General features: G+C 33.9%; 2 protein-coding genes across 15 annotated transcripts in view; one reads left to right on the forward strand and one right to left on the reverse strand.

The window, feature by feature from the left end:
• Positions 1 to 17150, reverse strand: part of LOC101739097 (protein polybromo-1) — a 32388-nt gene extending 15238 nt beyond the window's left edge. For all 7 annotated transcript variants that reach the window (XM_062676313.1, XM_038020595.2, XM_038020593.2 and 4 more), the window contains exons 1-21: positions 16892 to 17150; positions 16636 to 16792; positions 15948 to 16097; positions 15397 to 15568; positions 14811 to 14941; positions 14246 to 14500; positions 13471 to 13638; positions 12532 to 12634; positions 11860 to 12091; positions 11183 to 11298; positions 10461 to 10711; positions 9190 to 9466; positions 8128 to 8392; positions 7506 to 7604; positions 6866 to 7027; positions 6091 to 6297; positions 2736 to 2915; positions 2251 to 2399; positions 2002 to 2120; positions 1804 to 1917; positions 659 to 825 (exon numbers count right to left, since the gene is read on the reverse strand). In XM_062676313.1, the coding sequence (XP_062532297.1) occupies positions 659 to 825; positions 1804 to 1917; positions 2002 to 2120; positions 2251 to 2399; positions 2736 to 2915; positions 6091 to 6297; positions 6866 to 7027; positions 7506 to 7604; positions 8128 to 8392; positions 9190 to 9466; positions 10461 to 10711; positions 11183 to 11298; positions 11860 to 12091; positions 12532 to 12634; positions 13471 to 13638; positions 14246 to 14500; positions 14811 to 14941; positions 15397 to 15568; positions 15948 to 16097; positions 16636 to 16752 (3434 nt within the window). In that variant the 5' untranslated portion in view covers positions 16753 to 16792; positions 16892 to 17150. The remainder of the gene's footprint in view (positions 1 to 658; positions 826 to 1803; positions 1918 to 2001; positions 2121 to 2250; positions 2400 to 2735; positions 2916 to 6090; positions 6298 to 6865; positions 7028 to 7505; positions 7605 to 8127; positions 8393 to 9189; positions 9467 to 10460; positions 10712 to 11182; positions 11299 to 11859; positions 12092 to 12531; positions 12635 to 13470; positions 13639 to 14245; positions 14501 to 14810; positions 14942 to 15396; positions 15569 to 15947; positions 16098 to 16635; positions 16793 to 16891) is intronic.
• A 1519-nt stretch (positions 17151 to 18669) lies between these two features.
• On the forward strand, positions 18670 to 21997 carry LOC101742999 (uncharacterized). 8 transcript variants are annotated; one of them, XM_012696263.4, is made up of 5 exons: positions 18670 to 18859; positions 19077 to 19275; positions 19570 to 19902; positions 20378 to 21208; positions 21417 to 21997. In XM_012696263.4, the coding sequence occupies exons 2-5, from the start codon at positions 19090 to 19092 to the stop codon at positions 21663 to 21665; spliced, it is 1599 nt and encodes a 532-aa protein (XP_012551717.1). In that variant the 5' UTR covers positions 18670 to 18859; positions 19077 to 19089; the 3' UTR covers positions 21666 to 21997. The 8 variants fall into 8 exon arrangements, with proteins under 8 accessions (XP_012551717.1, XP_037876595.1, XP_037876594.1 ...); XM_038020667.2 differs by having other exon boundaries at positions 18688 to 18985; XM_038020666.2 differs by having other exon boundaries at positions 18688 to 18879.
• The last annotated feature ends 1855 nt before the right edge of the window (positions 21998 to 23852 follow it).

Here is a 23852-nt window from a genome sequence, read left to right on the forward strand (position 1 = left end):
CATCAGCTTAGGTAGGAAAAAAAATTGATAATCACTACGTTATCCGTTTTACGTAACAATAGCGGTGCAGTTTTAAATAAGCATTCTCATATATATGTGCTCAGTGGGTCGTAAAGCACTGCGGTCTCCTAGGCTGAGCCTAAAACTAGCAGGCAGCTAGAAGTTACTAGCAGGAGGACAGCCCACTGAGTTTCTCGCCGGATCTTCTCAGTGGGTCGCGTTTCCGATCCGGTGGTAGATTCTGCGAAGCACTGCTCTTGCTAGGGTCAGTGTTAGCAACACTTCGGTTTGAGCCGTGAGCTCACCTACACACGTTAGCGTGAAGCTGAAATAACGTCTCAAGGCTATCAGCATGGGTCGTTTTAAGTCGTCGTGGCCTAACGGATAAGACGTCCGATACATTTGTGTTGAGCGATGCACCGGTGTTCGAATCTCTCAGGCGGGCACCAATTTCTCTAATGAAATACGTACTCAACAAATGTTCACAATTGACTTCCACGGTGAAGGAATAACATCGGATAATAAAAATCAAAAACTCGCAAAATTATAATTTGCGTAATTACTGGTGGTAGGACCTCTTAGGAATCCGCGCGGGTAGGTACCACCGCCCTATGCCAACAAAAAAAAAAAGGTAAAAAGCAGGAGGTAAGTAACGTACTCGCCGGTCTCCCAGATGGTGTCGACCTGCGCTATCATCTGCTTCCCGCCGTCCGTGACCACGTACACGTAGTCGCCGGTCTTGATGACGCCCGAGCACACCGTGTTGTACTGCTCGTAGTACGTGTTCTCGTCGTCCGTGCCCAGCGGGTTGTACATCACCACGTCCTGGAAGCGAGCGAAGTTGTTAGTGTTGTTATTCAACTACACGGTAACGCGGTCTTATCTGCGTGAGTTGAGTATACAAGTGTAGGTACTGGTAGTTTTCCAATTACAGAGCATAATGCGACTCAGTGACGCACAATGCCGAATTATGCTGAAGCTTAATTGGAACGTGAATTAGTTTACAAATGCATCAGCAGAGTGCGCTAAGTTAGCACAGTTTTAATTAACATTGATTATTTCTAAGAAACTACGACGAAACGAAAGCCTTACAATTTTTTTCAACATTAAATAATATTACTAACGATAATATAAACAAAATTACGATCAATGCCAACTTAAAGAAAAAACACTTGTCAATTTTCTGTCACTGAGTCGATATCGATTGCGAGTATCACGCGAGAGCAGTACTTTTGAGAGTGCTCGATTGTGCGAAGCGTTGCTGTAGTTGGAACATTCAACGTTGAGCATTATGCCGCATAATGCGCTCTTGTGCTGTAATTGGAAAACTACCGATTAAAGTTAAGAGATATTGCAATTCATGATAAGTGTGTTTGAAATTTGAATGAAAAAAAACACATAAATCATAGAAATTAATGTTTTTGATGTTGCCTTGATATACGTGTATGTCGGAGACGGTCATTAGTTTGGTAGCAAAACGAAACACGGCACGATTCCAGAGAGGTAACAACACGATCACGATGTCGTCGGAACTCTGATTTTTACTGGTACTGGACCTCTTGTGAGTTCGCACGGGTAGGCGCCACCATCCTGCCTATTTCTGCCGTGAAGCAGTAATGCGTTTGGGTTTGAAGGCTGGGGCAGCCGTTGTAACTATACTGAGACCTTAGAACTTACATCTCAAGGTGGGTGGCGCATTTACGTTGTACATGTCTACGGGCTCCAGTAACCACTTAACACCAGGTGGACTGTGAGCTCGTCCACCCATCCAAGCAATAAAAATATATATATAAAAAAACACACCGGCCTCTCCTTTTCTTGCACGTTCTCGAGTACTTCTAGCTCGGCCAGCTCGTCTTTGTGCTTCTCGACGCGCTCGCGGAACACGGAGACGGTCCGCTGCGGCTCTAGCGCCACCTATAGACGCATTTCAATTCATTAAAACTAACACAGGTAAATACTCCAATAAATAAAATCAAACGAATTCAGAATTCAGGTTACCTCTCTGGGAACAATCGACACTTCTTTCTCGGAGCCCTCCCAGGCTCTGATCTTTTTGAACCACCTGTGCTTCGTGCTGTACCGACTCTCGCAGACGTAGACGTCTTTGTCAGCGTAGCCTATACAAAATAAAAAATAAAGATTAGATATTTGTGAGACTTGTTTTCATTACAGACGGGCCATTGTGTTGTGAAGTATTGTGCATATTAATGAACTACGAAATCAGATGTTGGTTCACAAGAGGATCACCTTCAGGTCTAAACTTGAAATATTCCTTCACGTTCATAACGTAGCAAGGTCCCACGACGCGGTCCAGGGGCACAGGTTTGTACACATCCGTTTTGAACACTTCTTGTTGGAGGAACTTTCGGGTTCTGATGTGGAATGTCTCTTGAGGTCTGCACAGTTAAAAAATAGTTTAATTTTGCAGCAAAAATATTAATAGGACTGAAGGAAATCAATAATCGTTTAGTTTGTAAACATTCTTGTAAGATTTATTATAAGTCAAAACAATAGTGCGTTAGTTGTAGCAGTTTGAACAGTGCAAAATGTTTTATTTCTTTCCGTGCATTCAAAAGCAACTTTATGAATTTTCCTTTTTTTTTAAATAGGCACATACCCATTCTTCAAATTAAAGTAATTTTTATTTTAGTACACTATTATTATGATCGTTTTTACCTTGTACATTCATAATGGTTATAAGTATATTATTATTAACGTTTACAAATCCTTACCTAAAGTACATGTTGCAATACAGCATAGTTATACCATCGCTGTTAGTCCAAAGTCTTTCTACTTGAACAATATTGAAGTCTTTATTGCCCTTCTCAGGTTGGATGTACAGGAAATCACCTTTCCTGTACTGAGATTGAAGATTGGTATCACCCGACGGCATGGAGTCATCCGTACTCGATCTAGAGAAAGCAAATATTTTTGTGTCCAGAAGGAATGATGTCACTTATCTCAATTTTTTTTTTTTAATATTCTAATCTTATACAAAGAAAGGGGAAGAGGTCGACCGAAGAAGACATGGATGGAGTGTGTGAATGACGATATGAGAGAGAGAGGAGTGAGTGTTGAGATGACGGCTGATAGAAGAGAATGGAAGAGAAAAATTAGCTGTGCCTACCCCACATAGTGGGATAAGGTGGAGAAAAAGAAGATTCTAATCTTATACATTAGTCTAGTCAACAAGTTCAAAAACGTGTTAAATAGACATAAAGCTCCTAAAAATATGTACGATAGCTCATTGGATGCGGAATGATGTCTACAAAAATGTTTTTTAAGGGCTTATTAGCACATAAAAAATTGCGATTGTTATAAACAAAATAAGATTTTAAAAAAAGGAATTTGGTTTTTCCTTAATAATTTCTAAAATAATGATATTTAAGGAATTTTGAAAAAAGATCCTGAAAGAGGAGGAAATTTCCAATAAAAAAGTCCCAACTCCCGGAATTCTATCTCTATTATTTATAAAAAAAAAATAACGCTGAAAATAGCGCTCCGCGAGGTCGCTACGGCATAGGCGCGCAGTCTAAAAAGCCGGTATATCACCTAAAATATTTTTTTTATAGTATTAAATAACAATTTAAAAATTTGAATAAATTATGGTGTAATCTAAACACTTGAAGGAAAAAAACCTCGGTGAAAAAAAAACTTTACATCGATTTTTCAAAAATTTACACCATTGTTAATTAACTAACTTTTTTCCAATCTCTGTTTTTATAAATTACGGTATAAAAGTTACAATAATTCATCTATAAATTTTTCCCTTCGTGGAGCTCTTATCATTTAAGTACTTAATAAAGTTAAGCAAAAAATTTGTTTTAATCTTTAATCATGAAATTTCAAAAAATATCAAAGAAATCATAATTTTTTATAAACAAATGCTTATAACTGATAAACAATAGTTACAGGATCGATTTTGAATTTATTTTAAAGATAAATAAATCCTTTATAAAAATGACCTGAGTGTCCTTTACCGTATCTCTTATAGTTTAAAAGTTATAACAATTTATAACTTGACAAATTATGTAACGGCTGTAATTTCATTATCATATAATATCTAAAAATGCTGTAAAAAATACAAAATTTTTTTTTCTTTATTTTGTTATGTATGGTTGTTTTTATAATTTTTTGTAGTTTTCGAAAAAAAATATAACGATTAATATTAATTTTTTATAACAAATTGTTAAGTTAATAAACAATGAAATTATTTATAAAAAAATGTATTTCTTTGTTAATCCGCTGAAAAGAGTCAATGATGATTTTTAAGAAAAAAATAATTTCTTAACTAATTATTTAAACAATTGAAATATGAAAAAAACGATTTTAAACAATTAAAACATTTATTTAAGAATTTTTTTTTTTCTAAATCTTTATGTCACCTATAGAATAAGACGGTAATTCTTTTTTTTTTTTAATCCCAAAATAGTCTATTTATTTATAAACAATTTCTTAACAAATAGCGTAAAAATTTTTTTTTAAATGTTAATTAAAACCTATGGTAGATGCAAAAACAGCAATATTAAGATAACACGAAAAAAAAAATTTTTTCATAACATTTTTTAGAAATTAAATTTTTTGTTAATTAAAAAAAATTATAATTATCAAAATAATAAAGATTAAAAATTTTTTTTTGCTTAACTTTATTAAGTACTTAAATGATAAGAGCTCCACGAAGGGAAAAATTTATAGATGAATTATTGTAACTTTTATACCGTAATTTATAAAAACAGAGATTGGAAAAAAGTTAGTTAATTAACAATGGTGTAAATTTTTGAAAAATCGATGTAAAATTTTTTTTTCACCGAGGTTTTTTTCCTTCAAGTGTTTAGATTACACCATAAATTATTCAAATTTTTAAATTGTTATTTAATACTATAAAAAAAATATTTTAGGTGATATACCGGCTTTTTAGACTGCGCGCCTATGCCGTAGCGACCTCGCGGAGCGCTATTTTCAGCGTTATATTTTTTTTATAAATAATAGAGATAGAATTCCGGGAGTTGGGACTTTTTTATTGGAAATTTCCTCCTCTTTCAGGATCTTTTTTCAAAATTCCTTAAATATCATTATTTTAGAAATTATTAAGGAAAAATCAAATTCCTTTTTTTTTAAATCTTATTTTGTTTATAACAATCGCAATTTTTTATGTGCTAATAAAGCCCTTAAAAACATTTTTGTAGACATCATTCCGCATCCAATGAGCTATCGTACATATTTTTAGGAGCTTTATGTCTATTTAACACGTTTTTGAACTTGTTGACTAGACTACATAGTAGCTGACAGAAATGTCTGATTATACAAATAACAATTAAGCATTAAAGCAGTAAATTTTAAAGTATTGTGTTTAATAAGATTATGTGTTTAGGCAATTTAGGTAATATTCTTGTTCACAACAGATATTAAAAATGTTTACCGAATTGTTTTTTTCTAAATTTCTTTTTTCAATTTATTTATTTCATATTTATAATACATTCAAGAACTTAGAACTATATTCATGATTTGCAATAACTGTCATTTATTCTTTTTGAAGGGCAGCACCGACAGATAACCTTATAATTATGTATTACCATAAAATATTACCATATAATACTCTCCAAAATTTATAATTATTTAAAATCGATTATTAATTTATAAGTTTCAATATTTTTTTAGTCTATTATATTACGATAACGACGTGTAGAGCTAGTGCGTAGACGATCGACCCCGAGGACTTTTTGGCAGGAACGCAAGTAGTGAAGTTGTGTATTTTGTTTTATTTTGTCTATTTAGTGGTTTATTAACTGTTTAATATATGTGAAAGTGGACAAATTTAGGAAAATGGAACAAAGCCGCTGGACGTAGCTTCTCGAGATCCTCCAAAAAGCCCGCTGAAAAAATCTCAGTAATAAATAACCATCATTTTACTGCGATTATATTTCATTCCATATCATCTCATCTCATTTAATTTAATTTCTATTATCATTTTTCATAAAAATAAGAATATAAATTAAAATAAGACTTGACTAAAAGGTCTTAGTTACCAGGTCACAAATCTCCTAAAAAAAAACGACCCCGCCCGCTACAGGAACTACTAGGAGTTACCTAGTTTCATCCTCATCGTCGTTCTCTTGCAGCAGCTTGCACTGCTTGATGAGCTCGACGCTGGTGGAGACGGTGTCGCGCGTGAAGGTGAGCGCCGGCGACTGCAGCGTGCCGCGGCACAGCGCGTCCCTCTGCTCTATGTAGTAGCACTGCAGCTCGACTGAGTCTTCGAAAATTTGACTATCTGTACGGGAGAGGCGACGTGCTCTGCGAAAATGTTCAAAAACAGATTTTAGATAGCACAATACCACTGCTTGTTTCTGGCGAAAACAGCCTGCATTCTGATTCATAGTCCGGCGCGGCTGTATATAATGCAGTTTAGATTTCTACTCCATGTGTATAGGTGAGTGACGGTCATGTTGTGATGTCTGTGGACACCGCTATTTTTTTATTGCTTAGATGTGTGGGCGAGCTCACAGCCCACCTGGTGTTAAGTGGTTACTGGAGTCCATAGACATCAACAATGTAAATGCGCTACACACCTTGAGATATATGTTCTAAGGTCTCAGTATAGTTACAACGGCTGCCCCACCCTTCAAACAGAAACGCATTACTGCTTCACGGCAGAAATAGGCAGGGTGGTGGTACCTACCCGTGCGGACTCACAAGAGGTGCTGCCACCAATAAACCAGATTTCTACTTCATGTGTATAGGTTAATGACGGTCATGTTGTGGTATCTATAGACACCGCTGTTCATTTAACAGCAGTACGTTACGAGCGGTGCAGCTTACAGATAAATTAGATTAATTAATACTTTTTTTTTTACTTGATTACCTTTCAAACACAGCAAACATATCTTGCTGGAAATGATCCAGTCTCTTGTACAGCCCTTTGTCAAGTCTTCTCTTGACCAAATCCAGCGATATAGCTCGCATCTTCTCGCCATTGTTTGTTTCGTCGTGTTCCGGTAACTCGGCCATGCTGTCTGAGTAACACCTGAACATTTTCAAAATAGAATTCATTATTACACTGAAATATTACTGAAAATCAATAAAATAAAACAAAAATCAGTGTTCAAGTGACAAATTGAGAAAATATCACTTCAAATTTAATGTTTCAAATAATTCACTAATGTGAAGCATTCACTTAATTTAATTTAGAACTTAGGCAATTTAGAAGATCAGATCAGAATAGAGAAGATTAATCAAAAATATTACAAAAATGATTTGACACATGAAATATATTTTATAATGTACATATACAAAATATTAGTAAAAAAGACAGTATAAATATTATCAAAAGTGTCAAAAATAATTAAGAAGATGTATAAGAAGATCAAGAATAATTAAGATGATGAGTGATTAAATATTCAGCGTACTGAATTTCCTCCCAATCATTTTAGTTTTGTAGTAAATCTGATATAACGATACAAGTTTCCTACCATTAAACATTTGGTTTTAACGACTATTCTCACCTCCCCTCTTCATCTTGATGATTGTATACTGTGGTAAAGAGATTCAATAATAGTTCTTGGACAGCGGCTGGAACGTCGGGCACTGCATCGTCGTCTTGACTGTTGACGGAAATATTTTTGTACATTTATTCAATTTAAGTTTTAATGCTCATATATGTATACAACGTGTTACAAAATACTCCGTAAAAAATATAATTAATTATCAAAGACAAAAATTTTGTTAACCCTAGTAAGCTGTCATGTCAGGGAACAAAATTATTTAACAGAAAAGCCTACATACCTATTTTACTTAATAATTGTCTACTCTAATAATTTTTCTATTTTTCAATCATAAATATTTGCTACCTCAATACAAGGATATCATTATACTCAAGTACTGGCTTAAAAAAATGTCAAGTAGGAAAAAAATGTATGTTTTTCATGTAGGTGCACTCTGCGTAGTTTAATATTATAAATGTAAAAGTGAAAGAAGCCGCTGGCACAGTCTAGTGTCTATATATGAAACGTTATTATGTTACTCCCTTTTATAACTTTGATTTATTCAATTTGGCAGTATAAATTCGACATACCTAGGTACGTTAATCATGAAGCTTACTAATTGCTAAAACTTATAAGACTTTACCTTAACATCTGCTTGGTCTGCAGACAGACTCTGTGCAGTATCAAAGCGTCCTTGTAGATCTGCGAGTCGGGCTCATTGTACTTGCAGGCGTTATCGAACATCAGTATGAAATCCGAAGCCAGCTCGTTAACTGAACTGTAACTGTTGCTCTTCAATTTGTGAGCAATCTTCTCCATGTCTATCGGGTTCTTGATGAGCTCATAATAATCAGGGTACTCAGTTTTACTGGGTAGCTTCATGAAGATCAGGGCCAGCTGGCGGTTGGCTGTAATCACAGAGACCACTTTTTTTAAACGGATGAATGGTGGAACAGGAAGAATTTATTTATTGGCACTTCGCAGCAAGTTGGTGAGTTCGTCTACCTACTTGAAGCACTAAAATTAAATTAAAATTCCGGCAATGGAATGAGCTCCCCTCCACGGTGTTTCCCGAGCGCTATGACATGTCCTTCTTCAAACGAGGCTTGTGGAGATTATTAAGCGGTAGGCAGCGGCTTGGCTCTGCCCCTGGCATTGCTGAAGTCCATGGGCAACGGTAACCACTCACCATCAGGTGGGCCGTGCGCTCGTCTGCCTACAAGGGCAATAAAAAAAGTCGTCGTGGCCTAAAGGATAAGACGTCCGGTGCATTCGTGTGTAGCGATGCACCGGTGTTCGAATCCCGCAGGCGGGTACCAATTTTTCTAATGAAATACGTACTCAACAAATGTTCACGATTGACTTCCACGGTGAAGGAATAACATCGTGTAATAAAAATCAAACCCGCAAAATTAGAATTTGCATAATCACTGGTGGTAGGACCTCTTGGGAGTCCGCACGGGTAGGTACCACCACCCCGCCTATTTCCGCCGTGAAGCAGTAATGCGTTTCGGTTCGAAGGGTGGGGTAGCCGTTGTAACTATACTGAGACCTTAGAACTTATATCTCAAGGTGGGTGGCGCATTTACGTTGTAGATGTCTATGGGCTCCAGTAACCACTTAACATCAGGTGGGCTGTGAGCTCGTCCACCCATCTAAGCAATAAAAAAATAAAAAATAAAAAAAAAATAAACGGTCATCTCACCTTTTGGATCCCTATAGTCCCGGATAGCGTCATACAACGTTCTCAGCTTCTGTTCGAACGGCGACAGTTGCCTCGACCTTGGCTGAGCCTTCAGACTCTTCATGGGCGTCTTTTTCTCGTAATTGCTGTTCAATTCCTTTATCTTTTCGTTCATGACCCGTTCTAGAAGGTTCGCGTCCTCGTATACCATAGAGCCCTCTTCGTTGAAATGGCGGCAGTTTGAGAACATCAAACGGAAGTCCGCTATCATCTCTTCTAGTGAATTATAACGATCGTTCTGTTGGCGATTTGTTTTAATCAGTTTTAATAATAACTCAAAACGTTGAGAACGAGAAAAGGAAGAAAGAGACACTAAAGGAGATAATAGTTTTTCAGAAATCACATAGTGCAGTAACAAGACAGTAAGTTTATTTAACGTAAAGAAAATCCGCGTTTTTGCGTTATCCGCTTAATGGTTCAATTTAGACAATGTGTATTTCTGAGTGTTTTGTTTCTTCTTACACAACATTCAAAACTATTCGTGAATATAAATATCTTGGGGAACAGTGGATAATGTTGGTATAGCTATGGTGACCAACTATTTTTTGTTTAAAAAGAGTACACCTTGCAAGTATTTCATAGGTGACAAATAAAGAAGAAAAAACGATAAAAACTTTATTTTCTTTTAATAATATTATTCTTTGCAGTGGATTTTTTGCTAAATGAGGATTTCTGTCTAATAATGTAGCCACATCCAAACAACTTTGCATATTAAATTTGACTACATGTGCTATAGTATAGCACATGTAGTCGACATACAACGATATCGAAGTCGTCATGGCCTAAAGGATAAGACGTCCAGTGCATTCGTATCCAACGATGCACCGGTGTTCGAATCTCAGGCGGGTACCAATTTTTTTAATGAAATACGTACTTGACAAATGTTCACGATAGACTTCCACGGTGAAGGAATAACATCGTGTAATAAAAATCAATACCGCAAAATTATAATTTGCATAATTACTGGTGGTAGGACCTCTTGTGAATCCGCACGGGTAGGTACCACCATCCTGACTTTTTCTGCGGTGAATCTGTAATGCGTTTCGGTTTGAAGGGCCCCACCCTTGTAACTATAGTCTATAGCCGTTGTGACTATACTGAGACCTTAAACTTATATCTCAAGGTGGGTGGCGCATTTACGTTGTACATGTCTATGGGCTCCAGTAACCACTTAACACCAGGTGCGCTGTGAGCTCGTCTACCCATATAAACAATAAATAATAAAAACGTACCTTAATGTTAGCTTCAATCGTCAGCATATCGATGGGCCGATCGATGACGTTGTAATATTCCGGATACAGTTTCTTGCTGGGCTTTTCCATGAACAGCAGCATCGGCTGGCGGCCGTCGGAGCACGTGAACTCGACCAGCTGCTTGGCCACGTAGTGCAGCTTCTTCTTCAGCGGCATGTTCGGCTTCAGCACGAGCGGCGCGGCGGCGGGCGGCGGGGCGGGCGCGGGCAGCGGGTTGATGCGCGGACGACCTGGACATTTTGTTTACTCACCATTTGAGCAAGCACTACAATTTAACGACATTTCTTTTATTTATCTTTGGAACGAACTTCCTTATGGAACGATGCCGATGGGCACCCTAACCGGGAAAAAACGTTCGTAACGTAATATTTTTTATTAGTAATGCATACAGTGTACGACTTAACTTTGTAATAACGTACAAAAAATAACATATTTTTTTATCATTCATTGACCACGATCTCAGAGCGTTCGTTTGCGCAATACACTTACTCTTATGCAAACAACCGTGAATGAAGTGTACCACAATAAGTTCGCACGTTACCGAATGACCCTGAGTTGTTGCGAAACCTCCAGTTTTATTTTCTTTATACCTCGAATAGAATTTAAAATTAATATTTTTATAATAAGGAACTTCGTTCCTATCCGGTGTCCCACGACACCACACATCGTTTATTTATGTATTTAATTTGAATATGGCTTACCTCTTGGCCGTGGAGTCTGCACTTGAGTTTGATTCTTTACTGAAGACAGGCTTTCATCATCACTCGATGATGACTGAACTATATCCAGGAGTTCTTGGACACGTTGTTGCATTAAGCTTTAAGTAAAATATTTCACTTTTAAATTTCAATGATAATAGCGTGTATCAATTATTACTGTTGGAGGATCTTTTAGTAGTCGGGGAATGGGGCCAGACTACACCCCTGGAGGTAGGTGGAAATCCGCCGGGCAGGAATTTTACTTATTTATATTCTTTGGTTTTTTTTTATTATTGTTGAAAGTCAAACTAGTTATTAGAAAATAATAAAAAAAAAGTTACAAAACAAATTCTCTGAAATTTTTCACAAAACTATGTAAGGAAAAATTACTCCAAGTTTTGTGCGATCTTACATGCATAGTAAATACACAGCCCTCTGAAATAGTTACCAATTTTATTATCATAAGATATTGTATTGCTAACCATACAGTTTTTTTTTAATTTTGAGCATAAGAGTTTCAAGTTTCTTTACTTATTTGCTAAATTCATCTTGATTTTAGAAATGTTCATACAATCTTCTGCCAATTGAGACAGAAAGTGCCGAAATTGTCAAAACAACGAGTACGCTGTCATAAAATCAGACGAACTCTTAATTACTATTATTATATACAAATCACATACCGTTGCAATTTTACAGAGTCCTTATATAGTCTGGAAGTGGGGGCGTTGTACTGTTTGGCGTTCTCAAACATAATATTCATATCACCCGCCACCTCGGACAGAGTACCGTAGCTGCCACGTCGTATTTTGTTTTTGATTTGGTTTAAAGACACAGGGTTCTTTATCTCCTTGTAATAATTAGGGTAGGCGCGACGAGATGGTAATTTCCAAAATGGTTCGGCCATTGGTAACCCTGAAATTAGCATGCAGTATTTTAATTAGGTATGAAGATATATTAAGAAGATATTTAAGTCGTCGTGGCCTAAAGGATAAGACGTCCAGTGCATGCGTATCTAGCGATGCACCGGTGTTCGAATCTCGCAGGCAGGTACCATTTTCTAATGAAATACGTACTTAACAAATGTTCACGATTGACTTCCATGGTGAAGGAATAACATCGTGTAATAAAAATCAAACCCGCAAAATTATAAATTTTGCATAATTACTGGTCATAGGACCTCTTGTGGGTCTCTCAAGGTGGGTAGCGCATTTATGTTGTAGATGTCTATCGGCTCCAGTAACCACTTAACACCAGGTGGGCTGTGAGCTCGTCCACCCACCTAAGCAATAAAAAAGAAAATATATAGATAATGTTTTACTGAAATAATAATTAAATACGCAAAATATTAATACCACTAGGACCAAGATGGTTCTTGACAGTCTCCAACAACTTCCACTGTGGAGAATCTTCATTATCCACTTTATCTTCATCACTTTCAGCGCTATCTTCAGAATGCTATAACAATTTATAGTTATAATTGTTAACGAGCTTTGAACTAAAATCTTAAATTGTACGCAACAAATAAAAAATTAAATATAAAAAAAAAAAAAAAATTTCTTTGCTATTCTACACTTTTCAGTTAAACATTACATTGAAATAAGTTAACTTTTTTGTAGTCATTACTTTGCTACATTGTATATCGTTTTATACATTACTACATTGTATATTGTTAAAGTAAAGCAAACTATACATTTTCGCAAATTAGTAAAAAAGTGGTGAATGGTCGATTAGTTCTTTTGTCGTCTATTTTATATACATATGAGAACGGTCAATTCGTTCCTTGTCGTCTCGTTCGTGTCCGTCTTTTAGGAAGTCAAAAAAAGTACTGGCTTTTTTTTATTTATTGCTTAGATGCTTGGACGAACTCACAGCCCACCTGGTGTTAAGTGGTTACTAGAGCCCATAGACATGTACAACTTAATGCGCTACCCACCTAGAGATATAGGCTCTAAGTTCTCAGTATAGTTACAGCGGTTACCCCACCCTTCAAACCGAAACGCATTACTGCTTCACGGTAGAAATAGGCAGGGTGGTAGTACCTACCCGTGCGGACTCACAAGAGGTCCTACCACCAGTAAAAAAGTGGCACTAGTCACGTACGCTCTTGTTCAATTTCTCTCTTTATATTTTAATTCTTGTCAAGTGTCTGTCTTAGTCTGTGTCTAGTCATTGTAGGTGGTAAGGATCAAGTTCAAATGTTAGTATGGCTGTTATTTTGATTCAATTTCGTCTAAACCTCCACAACTCATATTGAGTTGAATTTAAAAATGAACCAAAGCGACTCGTGTTACCTTGACATAGGCTTCAGTATCGGATCCGGGCGGTTCCATGATGGCCAGAGCCCTACTAGTGGGCACCGGTCCGACTCTAGATGTACGTTTGCTCCGTATGCGTTCCGATGTTTTGGCGGGTCCACTGCGACCGTGCTGCTCGATTTCTTGTCTGCGTACTTGTATTATCTGTGGAAAACAATGTGTCGAGGTTCATTCGCAAAAAAAAAAATTACTGTACCTAGCAACCAATACCTAAAACTGCTGTACCAAAATAAAAAATTAAATATGAAGTCAAGTTATATTTGTCACAAGGGATTGTTTTATTATTGTAAATACAGATCACAGCATTTGGTATTGAATGGATACTGCAGATCATGGAACCACTAAGTTATTAATTGCCACCAATTTTTTTTTTATCTATATTTTATGTGTTAAAATTACCCTATTGTCATATCGACGCTTGCAAGGCAAACGTGACTAAGCGACAATAACTGCTTTGTATATAAATGATAGGCAATAACCGTATTCAATGCACAAAAAAAATATATTTCTAGGTCTATTAAAATCATTTCAATCCTACAGCTAGATTCGTTAAAATATAATTTTTTTCAGGTATTTCTCAGGTATATTTTAAATTAATTTCAACTTTAAATAATTAGTCTACTGTAAAGTTCACGCGTTTTCGCTTGGTCACTTTGCCTTTCAAGCGTCGATATGTAATTCGTTGTTTTGAAAGTTAATTACGTTACAAAGTTGTTATGAATTACTTACGTAAGAAAAGTAAGAGACTTACTTTCTTTAAAGTTTTGGCATCTTTATAAATCTGACTTCCAGGCTCGTTGAACTGACAGGCGTTTCTGACCATGAGTAGGAAGTCTTTTTCTAATTCCCCAATAGTAGTGTATTCTCCGCCTTGAATCTTCTGTGCTATCGTCTTTAGGTCAATAGGCGAATCAATCACATTAAAGTACTCAGGGTAACGCCGCTTCGAAGGTATAAATTGAAATGCTTGGTAAAGTGGGCGTCCATCAATGTTCGCAGTCATAACCTGCGGTAGCAAAGGATAAATTTAAATTTTGGTTAAATGTAGTCTCCTATGTGAATAAGATATTATTTCAGAATAGAAGATAGCCTATCTAACAATACTTTAAATAATATTATGTCAATTTGTTGCTTTCAACATGGAGGAAGGACACACATTCACATTTATAATATAGAGTGTGGATATGGATTTTTCTACTTGTTTTAGTGCTGTCCATAACATCATAAAAATAGTATTGTAAATTTTATTTCCAAAAGAACATAAGCTCAGTATATTGTTTTGAATTCTGTTAAAATTTAAATGAATAAAACCTTACCGCACTGAATAGCTCTTCAAAAACATTGTCTTCTTCATTGTTAGTGGATGTTTCAGACAAATCTTCAGCCACATCTGATCTCCTACTTGATGAACCATTTCGTGATAATTTAGGAGTTTTCATGTCTTCATCTAAAGAAATTAATAAATAGGTTACATCGATATTTTAAATAACAATTTTGTTAAACAATAAATTCCCCTATCTGCCCTGTTGTTGTTTGATAAAAATGTGTTCTCATTTATCAGTAGGAGTTGTTCGCTATAACAAGATGAATATGTAGGTTGTGGTGAATAAAACTATTTCTGTTACCACATTATAACAAATGGTAGACCAACCTAACCTTTACATAACAAATCTCAGTTCACCGAATTACTTGATATAACGAATATTTACTTGTTCCCTTCCTTTTTGTTATATCGAGGTTGTACTATACTTCCTACTCCAAACATTATTAAAACATATACAAATTTAGAAAAAAAATTGCTTTATTAGCTATATTTAAGTTTTATTTTGACGTTTTAGGCAATTATTCCCAAGAAGTAAATAACTTTTATTATACTTATTACTCGCATTATTTTTCACATACCATGTTCCAGTGTTTGTTTAGTATGCAAGAATAACTTCCAAAGGTCAACTGCATCTTTATACTCAACAGTGTCAGGTTTGTAGAATGCTTTGGCATTGTTCACCAGTAGCTCTATATCTGCTGTTAATTCTTCAATGTCTTCATATGTGTCTGTTTTAAGTTTTTGTTGTACCTGAATAATAAGATAATTTTCGTGTAATTATTTACTGGTGGTAGGACCTCTTGTGAGTCCGCGCGGAAAGGTACTACCACCCTGGATATTTCTGCCGTGAAGCAGTAATGCTTTTCGGTTTGAAGGGTGGGGCAGCTGTTGTAATTAACTAAATGTGTAGGTTGTAGTAGTATAAACAGTTAGCGCTACATAAATATACATATATTTGCATATATATGTGCACAAAGTTTTACCTGCATATATCAAATGTGGATAATTAAATAACCAAAATGTCAAATAAAATGCATTTTACAAAAAAACCTTTACTGCTGCTAAAACAAGTGGTCTCTATGACTGAACTTAATAACAACAAAGATATATTATAATGAATAATACTCACTCTAAGTAAATCAATTGGTTGTGATACAACTTCGTAGTACTGAGGTTCCTGTCGTCTCTTTGGAGCCCTTATAAATGAGTCACATAACAGAGTCCCGTCTTCTTTCTTATGAGATCTTATTGTATCATAAAGTTGCTGGCAAATTTCACTCTAAAATAAATGAATTCTTTGAAATAAGTATAAGTTGTAAACTACTGTAATCATTTTGATTACTTGCACAAATAAACAGATTGCTTTGTGGTCAGGATATGAGACACAGCAGTAATCAAGTAAACTAGCATTTAGTCCATCCAGGCACATTATCATTTTTTTTATGTTTACTTACAGCCCACCTAGTATTAAGCAGTTACTGGAGTTCAAATTACATACACTGTCTGGAAGAGATATATTTTAGAGATAGGCTGACTGTCGTTTAATTAAATACATAACTAATCGTTTTTTCTTGTATAAACAGGCAGAGGAAAGTTTAGAATAAAGTGTAAATATAGAGCTATACCAAAATCCCAACCTAACATCTCGGGTTTGTGAATGCCTAAACACTTGGTGGCGACGAGTTTTATTTGTTTCAAAGTTGCCTTACTGGTTATTTTACTCTTTACAATAATATGAAATTAAAATAACAGGTTCAGGTTGTTGAAATGACAAGAAATGGCACCGTGAATTGTGGAATTATAAACATTAAACTTACAGGATCCAACTTTTTCCTCTTCCTGTTCGATGGTGGTGGTCCAGGATTACTTAGTTCATCACTATCGTCACCATCAGCTCGGCTTGCCCCAGAAGACGCTCTGCGTCTCTTGCTCATTTTAGGACAGTAATGCGTTATTTTAACCAAAGTACGATTTCTGAAACAGCATTATTGGTTATTGATTTTAAAATTTTAGATTTACATATCTCGGTATCACTGAAAGTATGTTTAAATTTTTATAAGTTTATTTACATACCATTTCACCGTAAGAATTATTTTTTCATCCATAGATTTTTTCTTTTTATTGAATCCAATAGCCGTTATAGGTACAAAAGGAACACAGACTTAACTATGCTGGTTAAAATAGTTTTGAAAAACTATGGGCACAGTTCCACCATTCAAATAGACCACTTTTTTATCCCATTTTATCTACTTTAAATTCATCCTAATTTAATAATGACTCAAACTATGCAACTTTGTTTAATTTCTCTCAATTTCATTTTTCATAGAACATAATAACAAAAACTAGGCGGTATGGTGTGATACCTTCGCTTTATCAGTTAAAAAAATGAAACTACTATTAGAAAATTAAATAGTCTATTACTTCTAAAGTCCCTGCTCCTATCCCTCTACATTGGAATATCATGGCAACTCGACACTTCAAAATGAAGTTACTCATATCGCCTTTGGCTTACTCGACTCTGGCTAAAATAAGCTTCCGAATGAAGTTTGATCGCCATATTGAAGAAAAAAAAAAAGGTCTATTACTTCTGGACCTTTTGGCGGGAACACGAGGTGTGAAGTTGTGCGATTCGTTTTATTTTGCCTATTTAGTGTTTCTTCAGGTTTAAATGTGTAATAACGGTGGTTTATTAACTGTTTAGAATCTGTGAAAGTGCACAAATGTGGGAAAATGAAACAAAGCCGCTGGACGCAACTTCTCGGAATCCTCCAAAAAGTCCACTGAAAAAATCTTAGTAAATGACAACCATTTTACTGAGATAATATTTCATCTCAATTCATTTCATTCAATTTCATATCAGTTGATTAGTGTCTCAAATTAATCATCTTCATTTCATTTCACTCCATAATATCATTTTTCATAAAAATATGAATAATATAAATTAAAATAAGACTTGACTTAAAGGTCTCAGTTACCAGGTCATAAAATCCCTTAAAAAAAGGTATTTGTAGTCTCTTTTGGCGGGAACGCGAGGAGTGAAGTTGTGTGATTTGTTTTATTTTGTCTATTTAGTGTTTCTTCAGGTTTAAATGTGTAATAATGGTGGTTTATTAACCGTTTAATATCTGTGAAAGTGCAAAAATGTGGGAAAATGAAACAAAGCGCCTGGACGCAACTTCTCGGGATCCTCCAAAAAGTCCACTGAAAAAATCTTAGTAAATGACAACCATTTTACTGAGATAATATTTCATCTCAATTCATTTCATTTAATTTCATCTCAGTTGATTAGTGTCTCAAATTAATCATCTTCATTTCATTTCACTCCATAATATCATTTTTCATAAAAATATGAATAATATAAATTAAAATAAGATTTGACTTAAAGGTCTCAGTTACCAGGTCATAAAATCCCTTAAAAAAAGGTATTTTATAATACTACAAAGAGAGAGACTTTTTGGCGGGAACGCGAGGAGTGAAGTTGTGATTTGTTTTATTTTGTCTATTTAGTGTTTCTTCAGGTTTCCATGTGTAATAACGGTGGTTTATTAACTGTTTAATATCTGTGAAAGTGCACAAATGTGGGAAAATGAAGCAAAGCTGCTGGACGTAACTCCTCGGGTTCCTCCAAAAAGTCCACTGAAAAAATCTTAGTAAATGACAACCATTTTACTGAGATTATATTTCATCCCATATCATCTCATTTCATTTTATTTCATCCCAGTTGATTAATGTCTCAAATTAATCGTCTTCATTTCATTTCACTCCTTAATATCATTTTTCATAAAAATATGAATATAAATTAAAATAAGACATGACTTAAAGATCTTAGTTACCAGGTCATAAAATCCCTTAAAAAAAAGATATGTATGTAGGTACCGTATATACCGCTATTTTTAAATTATTTTAATGTTGATTGGGTATTGATACATTGACGTTAGATCGTCGACGTTTAGATCTATAAAAGTATTCGGTTAAAGTTTGCAGTGATATACGAAACATATGCACTATTATTCAATTTTGGAAGAATACGCGTTCATAGAGGTGTGTAACGTTAATTGTAGGTATGGAAAGGAAAAATTTGCAAAGTAAACTTTTCAAAGTTACTACATAGTTTTTGTTTAAAAATATCTAGATTTAATCAAAGAATTATTCATGATAGTAAAAAATGTATGTACAGAAAACTGAATATTTGTTCAATTTTGTTCCCAATTAATTACAAAGTTAACAACGCCATAAGTACCCTCTTTTTTTATTTCAGAGTTTAGTTCATAATGAGTTCTTCTAAATATTTCAAGAATTATATTTTGTGTGGAATAGTAGATTTTCATTGTCTACTGTGCAAAGAAACTTTTAATTCCATTACAGATGTTGACAAACATTTGAGATGGGAGAAGCACAGGAAGATACTAAAAACCCAAACATATCTGCATAAATTTAAAAAAGACTACATTTCAAAGGTATTTGAGTTTTAAGTTTACATGATAAGATAAAATTTATCTTTAGTGTTTATTGCACACACCATGTATAGCAATAAATAAATTAGTACTGTATTGAGATTTCTTAAATTTATTGTATTTTTTTTTGCAATACCCACTTATTGCTAAGCGGTAAGAACAATCAATGCCAATACGAATTGTACTCTTGACTTGCATCTCTCTTGGTGTTTAAATGTATTGCAGTGGCAAGGTGGGTAATTTGGTAGCAACACATGTAAATATTTTAAATAGAACTAACTTTTGTTAAAATTATAGGTTCCCAATTACTACTATTGTGAAGTCTGTAATTCAACAATAATGGACATTAAAGATATTCCAGACCATATTAATAAAGAAGCACACAGAAATAACAAATTGAATCCTGATATTATAAAAGAAAAACCAAAAGGATACTATGCGATTGGTAGAGTTGTTTTAAAAGATAAAAAAATATCAGAATATATTTGGAATGGAATTGTAAATAACAAATGTGTGATTTGTGATGTTACTTTAGATGATGATATGATCAAACATTGTACATTACCTGACCATATTGTTAAACTGATTGAAACTGAAGTTGATTTTCAAAATGAACAGGGCTATAGGAAGGTAAGCAGAAATAAATGTTTTCGATAAAGAAATTACTGGGATTTTTTTCTAAGAACTTTCTGAATACAAAACAAAAACAAATACAGTTGTAGTTTGTTCTACTTGGGACTCATTGCGAAAAACCTGCAGTGCACTAATCTTCAGCAGTATACAACAATTACGGAGATTAACACTGTAGCCTATTCATAAAAAAATTGTTTGGTTAAAAAATAAATAAAATCAATTAGGTTGTATTATACCATCAGTTTTAGTAACCATAAATTTTATTATTAAAATTTCAATTTGTATTTTGAAGCGTGATTAGTGATTACGCATGGTACATAGTTTTACAAAAATAAGTTTACAATTGATAATTAATATTTATAGGTAAATTTGGAATTTTCTTCCTAGATCATTCAAATCTGTGTGATTAGTGATTACGCATGGTACATAGTTTTACAAAAATAAGTTTACAATTGATAATTAATATTTATAGGTAAATTTGGAATGCTATCATTGTTTCATGTGCAACCAATTATTTAATCCTGAAACATTTTTTGAACACTACTGTTGCAAACCAGAAAAAACTGTTGCAACTGTAACTAATAAGTGTAAAACCACTGGAAGAAAACTATTGAATTTAATAGCCCAAGCAAATAAAGCACCCAGAGTAAAATCAAATTTAGGCGATATTGTTGAAGAGGAATCATCTGTGATGTGTGAAGTTTGCAATGAAGAAATACCTTATGATTTTGAGGTATTCTTTAACCACATGCAGAGACATAATTATGAAGCAAGTCAAATGAACCTTATACAGATAGCTGATACTGAACGGCAGGTAATTGACCACGGAAAACTTAGGTCTGAACTGGCAGCATATGGAAGGGAACATTCTATCAAATTAAATGCAGGTGGTAGCAAAGGATTTTGCGTTCTTTGCAGTGCGTTTTTGTCAGCACACTTAAAAGTATTCAAATCTCACGTTGAGGGTGCAATACATACTGGCCATTTAGAAATAAAAAACCACAAAAGCACAAAAAAATCAGATAATAAGTACCCTACTTTGAACAAATTTATAAAATTTATGCTGTATTACAAAGATTTAAAGTCATTTTACATAAATACGAGCATCAGTGTGAAGAATGACAGTTTTATGCTGATGAACAAGATTGAACATGGTCCTCATTATAAAAAGACCAAATGTTATGCATGTGATGTGTCTATGGCATTGGGTACTGAATACCTACATTGTAGAACAGAAGAGCATAAGAAAAATGTCATGTCTAGTACAGTAATCCTTCATGAAGATAACAATTTTGTAAGAGAGGTAGGTAACTGTTTATATAAATTTCTGAACATATATTTTAGACCTCTAGTCATAGCAAGGAAAGACCCTTATATTATTAATTTCTCTATAATACAATACATAATACAAGTTTTTTGTTCAAAGGTTATAATATTTCTAAATCAAATTGCATGTGCAAAGCATATCCTAAATTAATGTGAAAAAACCTATAACAAAATTTACATTTTAGATCAGACCAAACTTGTATCACTGTGGTTGTTGCAATTTAACATTTCCATTCATAAATATTTTGAAGAGGCACATCACATCTTTTAGTCACCTGGCAAAAATACGAGAATGCAATATTGCCAATCTATTGATAATTTTCCTCAAGAAATATGGAGTCCCTGCATATTCTGAACAACTCGCTATAAGCTCTAATATAGATAATTTATATATTCAAATTATGAAGTCAGTTTATGGAAAACACATCATTTAATACTATTCTAAATTTGATCTTGTTTTCTTGAAGTGTTATTATTAATATTCGATTAAAGTTCAATTCTTATTATTTTGTAAAATAGTAATGAGAAAAGATTCTAGGCCATGGGCATATAGATCATGAAGACTGTAATTGTTTTGATTTATTTTGAAACTGTTGAAGTTAAAGCCTGTAATAGTTTTGTCATAAAGATGCTCATCTTTGATACTAACATACTTTTAAGTGGTTTTAAAAGCCTTGCAATCTGAGTTTTAATTTATATAAGAATATTGTGCGATTAAAGTATTCATAATGGAGGTAGAATTTTTTTAAATAAAGTTTTATAAATATTTTTTTATTTTATTTTACCCATTCAATAAAACAAAGTGTGTTACATATGTAAAAAGATAGGCTCTTATAATTTTGTGATGTTAATTAAAAACAATAATTCATTAACCACTATCTAATTGTTTTAATGTATTTGTATAAATTTCAAACCATCTTGGGTAATGTGATAATAACATTATTAGCTCATCTTCTGATTGGTCATGTAACTCCATCAGATATTTAAGACCAAAGTCTGAATACCTTTCTTGTAATCCACAAGGCAACTTGTTAAGGTCAGTATCTAAAATTATGACTATATGTCTTAAATGCTTGTGATAAAGAGATGAAACTGTAATTAAGCAATTATGTTTAATGTTCAATATAAAGCAATTTATAAATTTAGCTAATTGTAAATTGAAATTTGTCTTCATAAAAACAGAATTCAGAATCCCGTAACATATTTGAAAACAGTGTGGGGATTTTGAACATTTTCTTCCTAGATCATTCAAATCTGTGTCCTCAAATATTTTATCTAAATTGATTGAATTTGATTGTGATATAATTTCATGACATTTATTCAGTAAAATCCTTTCAATTGTGGATTTAATTTTAATGGATATACTGTCTAAAATCCAGTCTTTACTTGAACAATCTTCATTCCACAATTTATTTAGAACTTTTAAATTCTTATCGGTAAGATTCCAGTGTAATATATTCTCATAAATGAATTCTATTTTTGTACTATGTTCATTCAAGTTCATCAGAGCTTGGATCACTTCCATATCAGCATTATCACAGTCGAAAATTGAATTTATACCCATAGATTTCATTTCCTTAATCAAAAAAATATCTAGACGTTTATCAGTTTCTTTTAAATTTTGTAACTTACTTTCTAGGGCTCTTAAGTAAACGTCATTGACTAAATTCATAACATTTTCATCGGTCTTAATATGTTCCTTTGGTTGAACTTGGCATACGTTACGAATGTATGTCAGCAACGAATGTCTCAAATTTTTATTAAAGTTCGAATTATCCCGTGATCCGTTTAAGATATGAACGAAACTCTTGGAAAGTGCTCTCGTCACTGTTTTATCCAATAAAGGATTGTTGTATAGAAGATCCGGGCATACATCACCATTTGTTTTAATCACTTTAATTATTAAATTTGTATTCATTCTGCTATTTTTCATTACATGAATGTTTTAGTTAGTACAAAAGTATGTAGGTAATGCCGCAACTGTTGACATTGTTGACAAATGACAGTGTATATTCTATGATTGATTTCTTTTTTTTAAAGGATTTTATGATCTGGTAACTAAGACTTTTAAGTCATGGCTTATTTTAATTTATATTCTTATTTTTATGGAAAATATGGAGTGAGATGAAATGAAACGAAAATGATTGATTTGAGACATTAATCAACTGAGACGAAATGAGATGATACGGGATGAAATATAATCTCAATAAAATAGTGGTCATTTACTGAGATTTTTTAGTGGACTTTTTGGAGGTCCCGAGAAGTTACGTTCAGCGGCTTTGTTCATTTTCCCATATTTTTCCACTTTCACACATTTAAACCTGAAGAAACACTAAATAGACAAAATAGAACAAATCACACAATTTCACTCCTCGCGTTCCCGCCAAAAAGTCCACAGATTAAAATAAGAGTGCAATATTTTTAACAGATTATACACTATTAAAAAAAAGTTTACAATACATACAACAGGTGAATGAAGTTAGCCCCTCAAAAATTTTTTTTTTCCAATTTTATACTTATTTTCTGTTAATTCGTTTGTTCATCATTTGTTCATGATTGTTCACTGTTAATAATTGTTTGTTCTGCATTTATTTATTTCAAAATAATATTTAAAAATATAC

The sequence above is a fragment of the Bombyx mori genome, chromosome 26 (assembly GCF_030269925.1).
Source record: "Bombyx mori chromosome 26, ASM3026992v2".
Taxonomy (NCBI): Eukaryota; Metazoa; Arthropoda; class Insecta; order Lepidoptera; family Bombycidae; genus Bombyx; species Bombyx mori.

Bases quoted from the DNA above. Each gene is read 5' to 3' on its own strand.
- LOC101742999 (XM_012696263.4), top strand. From the start codon at position 19,090: ATGAGTTCTTCTAAATATTTCAAGAATTATATTTTGTGTGGAATAGTA. The intron at 19,903-20,377 runs GTAAGCAGAAAT...TAATATTTATAG, and splicing joins ATGAACAGGGCTATAGGAAG to GTAAATTTGGAATGCTATCA. The intron at 21,209-21,416 runs GTAGGTAACTGT...TTTACATTTTAG, and splicing joins ATAACAATTTTGTAAGAGAG to ATCAGACCAAACTTGTATCA.